We start from the raw sequence: 5,559 nt of genomic DNA, 5'->3' as shown, positions 1-5,559 counted from the left end.
AAAAAAAAGAAGTCTCTTAGAAGAAGGACAACCAGAATGCAAGGGTGGCTTACTCTGGATAAGTTATCAGGAGGCACCAATGCCGGAGAAGACCTCATGCTCCATAGAGGATGAAGTTACACTGTTTCATTCTGTGACCAGATGTTTCTCCTGTGCTGGGAGCCTCATGTGTGTTGAAACCACCATTCATTCTGTCTCCTGCAAGGCTTACTAGCCCTTTGTGTCTCTGGGGTTCCCTAGTCCTTACTGAGTAGCCCAATACTAGGGCGGGCAGCCCTGGTGGTGTGTAGCGGTTTCGAGTTGGGCTGGCTGTGATTCACTTGGTCAGGAGTTCCAGTCGACAGTCTTGGAAACCCAGAGGGGTTGCTGTGAGTCATCTTTGGCTTAATGGCAGTGAGTGTGGTTATACTGGGGTTAAGGAGCGCTGCTGGCATGGTGGGTTATGAGTTGGGCTGTTAACAGAACGAAGATCAGCAGTTTCAACCCACCAGAGGCTTTTGAGAAAGACGGGGCTTTCTGACCCAGGAAAGATGTACAGCCTTGGAAACCCACGGGGTGGGGGAGGGCGGGGGTGGTGGTTAAGTTCTAATCTGCCCTATAGGCTCGCTATGAGTCAGAATTTACTAGAGGGCGGTGAGTATGCCAAAGTTAATCTGAAAGTATTGCTCCCAAAGTTCCAGTTCATACACGTACAATAGATTCTAAACAAAACATGTCTGCAAGCAGTGGAGGGCTGCAAACGGTCTCAATTTATACCCTAGAGACTCGAGTATAAGCCAAGCTTTTCAACACATTTTTTTGCACCCTCCCCCAGTACATTTTTAATACAGTTTTTGTAGTAAAATTAGGTGCCTCGACGGATATTCGGGTCAGCTTATACTCGAGTGTGTATGGTAATACACTTGTCTTAGGCTGGTTAGGGTGCCTTCAAAAGAACAGTGGCTACCCAAGGGATCTGCTTGGTCAGTTAAATTCAGTGCAGAGAGGTCGACTCAGAAGGTTACGGTGACTGTTTGGGGCGAAGATGTCAAAGGAGTCATCTTGGTAGATTTTCTCAAAGGACACAGGATGATCACAGGGTCTTAGTCTGGAGATGTTTTCAGAGACATTGTATTTGTGAAAAGACGGCCAGGAAAGTTGTACCACAAGGATTCTCGCACCTCCTACGCCCACCCCCAATCACAATGCACCTGCTCCTTCTGCAAGGGCTGTCCTATTCCTCAAACTCAAAGGACATTTCAAAGGGGTATGACTGGGCCCCCCTGAGGATGCCTCATCTCCCATATTGATGTGGCGTGAGTAAGAGTGCAAAATTCTGCAAGGAAGGGTTAGAAAGCTGGAAACACTGCCCTCCAGAGGTGGCTAGACCTAACGGGGTGATGTTGAACAACAGTAGCTTCACATGTTGATAGTTTTGCTTAACAAATCCTCTGTGATCTTGTCACTCGCTGCCACAGATGTCCTCAGCCTTGTCAACATGGCACACACATGGGAAAGGGAACGGGGGAGGAAAGCAGGAAGTAAATGAATGGAATTGGATGAAAGGAATAGTGAGGGACAACTATCCTGGCTGCCCACCCCTCACCAGCTGTGCCAAAGTTGGAACTGGCCACGGGTCCCTGCACTGTGACTTCCAGGGCAAGGCTACTCTCTTATGACCATGGTGACGTACACAACTTGCAAGGCTGGTTTTCTGCAGTAAAGATTACAACTTTAAACTAAAGGCAGGAGGCCCTGAGGGCCACCAGTGGTCACTAGCAGAAGGGCTCGGGGTTTAAACTCACTCAGAGTTGTCTGGGCCATCAGACTTGGGGACCTGCTTCCCAAAGATCACTCCTTTGAAAACCCACTGGAGCAGTTCGATTCTGACCACTAGGGGTCACCCTGAACCACTCAACAGGAACCAACAGCAGTAAAATCAAGGCACTCTCAATTGTTTGCTAAACTCTACTCATAAAACACTAAGTGACAGGAGGAATGGTCTACAGTAAGCAATTATTGCTTATCCTGGCACCGCATTAGACAGTATTATTGCTATATTGCTATTCATAGATTTTCAATGGTGATTTTTCATAAAGAAACACATGCCTCAGACTATGTCTAGGCCCAGTTGAGGGTGTTGTGTCATGGGGATGGGAAGGATTTCTTAATTTAGTTTGCTTCCCACATCAAGTAGGGCATCTATAAAGTCCCCTCGCCCCACCTGTCTCTGACCCTGTCCACCCAGGATCACCAGGTGAGTGGGCAGTTTCTTGGGCCCTAACAGATGTCTTCTTGGAGCCAAATGGCAGTGGGCATCTTAAGGGGATGAAGCCTACCAACCTGTCCAGTGAGAAAGAATAAGGTGATGCTCCTCCCTCCATTGCTTTCTGGGCCGTCTCATGACCATGTCATGTCCACCATGTAGTCGAGTCACAACTGCCCCGTGTTACCTCCCTGATGCCCAAGCAAACTGTACTTTTTGTGAGAAATAGTACATTCCCTTGCCCCGCGTTTAATTCCTCAGACATGGACTGCACTCCCCAGTGCGCTTGGCCAGATCAGATGACATCCATCCAAGGACAATGACTGTTGAGACTCCAGGGGTCCCAGAGGAGGCCTGGATTCCAAAGGCTTTGTTTTCTTCTTCCTTGTCGCTCTTTCTTTTTAAGCTTTTCATGATTTTGAGTTCTGGTCCACATTTTTCTCCCACTTCATCCAAGACCTTGTGATGGGATCCTCTTCCAGGCAATTGGCGGTGGTAGTCAGGCACCATCTAGTTCTTCTGGGCTCAGGGCTGTGGAGACTGACATTCACATGCTCCGTCAATCCATTGGACGACCTGTTCCTATGCATCCTTCATTTCCCTCCATCTTCTCTCCATGGGGTTTTCAATGGCTGATTTTCTAAAGGTAGATCACCAGGCATTTCTGCTGAGGCACCAGCGGATGGACTCGAACCTCCACCCTTGCATTTGGAAGCCAGACACATTCACTGTTTGCATCACCTTACACCAATAAGATGGTCAAGTCCAAGCTGGTGTTTTCATTACTCTAAGGGTAGCCTTCTGACTAGGAAATGAACTAGCTCTCCCCCCAACAGATTGGGCTGCTAACTGCAAGGTCAGTCGTTTGAAACCACTGCTGTCTGCAGGAGAAAGACAGGGCTCTCTACTGCCTTGAACAATCTCGGAAATCCACGCACTGTGAGTCAGCATCAACTCCATAGCAGTGTGTTTGTGGTTTGTCTGTTTTTGAATTCCTCAGAAATGGACCTTCCTTCTTCCCCAGCCTGTCCCTGAGTCTGGAAGCGGGTCCATCACGGGCCACCGGCTGTCATTTGAAAGAACGGTGACAGAGATTCCAGCGTCACAGCAACAAGCAAGCCACCACAGTACAACAAACTGACAGAAGGGGTGCAACTGATGATTTTGAAAAGTTATTGTCCTCTGACCAATATTTACCGATTTCCTGAATTCCAGGCATGGGAGGGGCGGCATTGCCCACCAAGGCCTGCCTTTTGCTTTCAGTTTAGGTCCAGGGATATACCCAGGAGCCTCGGCCCAGGTGCGCTGAGAGGCTGTTACTTATACCTCCACGACTACAGTGTGCTCATACAGCCTCTTCTTTTTTACTTCAAGTTGCAAATACAAGACTAAACAAGACATGATCTGTAAGCAGCAGCTCATCCGTGTGACCAGGGGGAACCTAAGGACGGGAGGAACCAGGTGTTCAAAGTTCACAAATCCCCGACGCCTGCAGGGAGATCCCGGCGCCAGGACAAAGGCGGCGACAAGGCCACGCCCCAGCGACGGCCGCCGGGCTCCGCTACCCGAGGTCGCCGCCAGGCACTCGGGACTTGTTTTTCTGGATCCAAGAGCCGGGCTACTCCCCGCCCCCCCGCTGCAGCGCTTCCCGCCGGAACCGCAGCTTCGGGCTCCCGCAGGGCCGAGACCCTCCGGTGCGCGCGCCGCGCCGCGCCCGGCACCCGTCCTACCTGCGGGCCGAGTCCCCCGCGAGCTCATCGCGGCCGAGCGCCGGCTGCCCCTGGGCTCCGCTTCCTGAAACGCCGGGCCCGCAGCCCCCGCCCCTTCCTCCGAGGTCTCCGCCCCCGGGGGCCGCCGGCCGCTCTCGAACCTTCCCTCCTCCGCGCCCGCGGCCCCGGCACGTGCGGGTGCCGCCCCCGGAGCGCCGGCACCGTCAGCTCACCTGCGGCGGGCAGGGGCCCGCGCCGTCCCCGCCGCCCCAAAGTTCCCTCCGACCCCCAAACGCAGAGCGCGCGCGCGCGCGTGTGGTTCCTGTGTCACTAGTGCTGCCCCGGTGCCGGAGGGTGAGATTTGAAATCGTTTGCTTTAAATGTTGTTTGGATCTGGAGCAAAGCAACGCCTCGATTTTCAAGTCCGGCTCTCATAAAAACTGACCTGCACGCGTCAGGGTCGGATTGTGCGAGTTCCGTAGGCTTCTCAAGGACTCTTTCCCTGGAGTAGCTCTCCAGGGCTTCCCGTCCCAAGCACCTCTAACTGGATTCGAACCACTGCGGGGGGTGGGGGGAGCAGCCCAGGGATCGATCTTAGCTTTTTTGAGGTAGCACATGACATCACTTAAGAAGTGGCAAAACCTGCGGCGGCTTGGTGCAGTGGGGTGGGCAGTTTAGGCTTAATTTAGCTCGTCCTGGGGTGGTAGGTAGGAGCCCTGGTGGCATAGTGGGTTACAGTGGGCTGCTAACCACAAGGTAAGCAGTTCGAAACCAACAGCTGCTCCGCGGAGAAAGCTAAGGCTGTATTTCTGTAGTTAGTCTTGTAACTCACATGGGCAGGTCTACCTTGTCAAATACGGTTGCTATGAGTCAGACTGATTTAATGGCATTGAGTCTGGAGAAGCATTGAGCTGCTGCTGTAAAGTCGGGGTTCAAGCCCACCAGCGGCTCCAAGGGAGAAAGATGAGGCTGCTACCCTAAAGACTGCGTCTTAGAAACCTTCAAGGGCAGCTCGACTCGTGGCGGTTGCTGAGTCCGGTTGATGGCAGTAAGCTTGGTTTTTGGTGGGTGGGTGTTATGCTGCAAGACATGTGATGAATAGTGTAAAAGTGAACAGCCTCTATTTCCCTCCCGCTCCATTTTGCTTTTTTCTCCACGCCTCCTTACCCCAGCCCCCTGAGGCCTTGCTCACCTCCCTCCCTTCACTCTTCCTTACTTCCCTCTATCCTTCGACCCTCCCTCTTTTCTTTTTCGCCTCCTCCCCAGCTCATTCTCACTGGCCCTCAGTCACTACACCCGCCCCATCAACAACAGAATGGATGCCAAAGTGGTCTCATTCTTTGGAACTCCTCTGGATCTTTTCATTTAAAAATGAACCAACTTCTGGCTGGGAAAAATAAAAATGTTAAGGCACCACTTCTAATGCATTCAAATATGCATCAGAGAGATTAAGTCTAAGTGATCTGTCTCCTATAAATATTTGTGGACTTATTTGGGAGAGAAAAAAATAGAATCTGGCAATTTTTCCTATATGTGCTTGTGGTTCAAAAGTCTTACCTAGTCGACCAGTGGTGTGAGTGGCAAAACAGGGAGGGTAAAGGGAGA

The 5,559-nt window shown here is 51.6% G+C and overlaps 1 protein-coding gene across 4 annotated transcripts in view; it reads right to left on the bottom strand.

Annotated features, from left to right (window-relative positions):
- Positions 1 to 5,559, bottom strand: part of PLA2G12A (phospholipase A2 group XIIA) — a 47,017-nt gene that overhangs the window by 28,435 nt on the left and 13,023 nt on the right. The window contains exon 1 of one of the 4 annotated variants that reach the window (XM_045284041.1): positions 3,976 to 4,003. The exons of 2 other annotated variants lie outside the window; for them this stretch is intronic. In XM_045284041.1, the coding sequence (XP_045139976.1) occupies positions 3,976 to 4,003 (28 nt within the window). Of the gene's footprint in view, positions 1 to 2,322; positions 2,395 to 3,975; positions 4,004 to 5,559 lie in introns of those variants that run through there. One more of the 4 variants, XM_045284040.1, reaches the window with a different exon arrangement.

Source organism: Echinops telfairi, unplaced genomic scaffold (assembly GCF_000313985.2).
Source record: "Echinops telfairi isolate 266 unplaced genomic scaffold, ASM31398v2 ScPeMD7_7468;HRSCAF=8506_0, whole genome shotgun sequence".
Lineage (NCBI taxonomy): Eukaryota > Metazoa > Chordata > Mammalia > Afrosoricida > Tenrecidae > Echinops > Echinops telfairi.
Note: the sequence above shows the minus strand (reverse complement) of the source record. Positions and strands in the feature narration are given on the sequence as shown.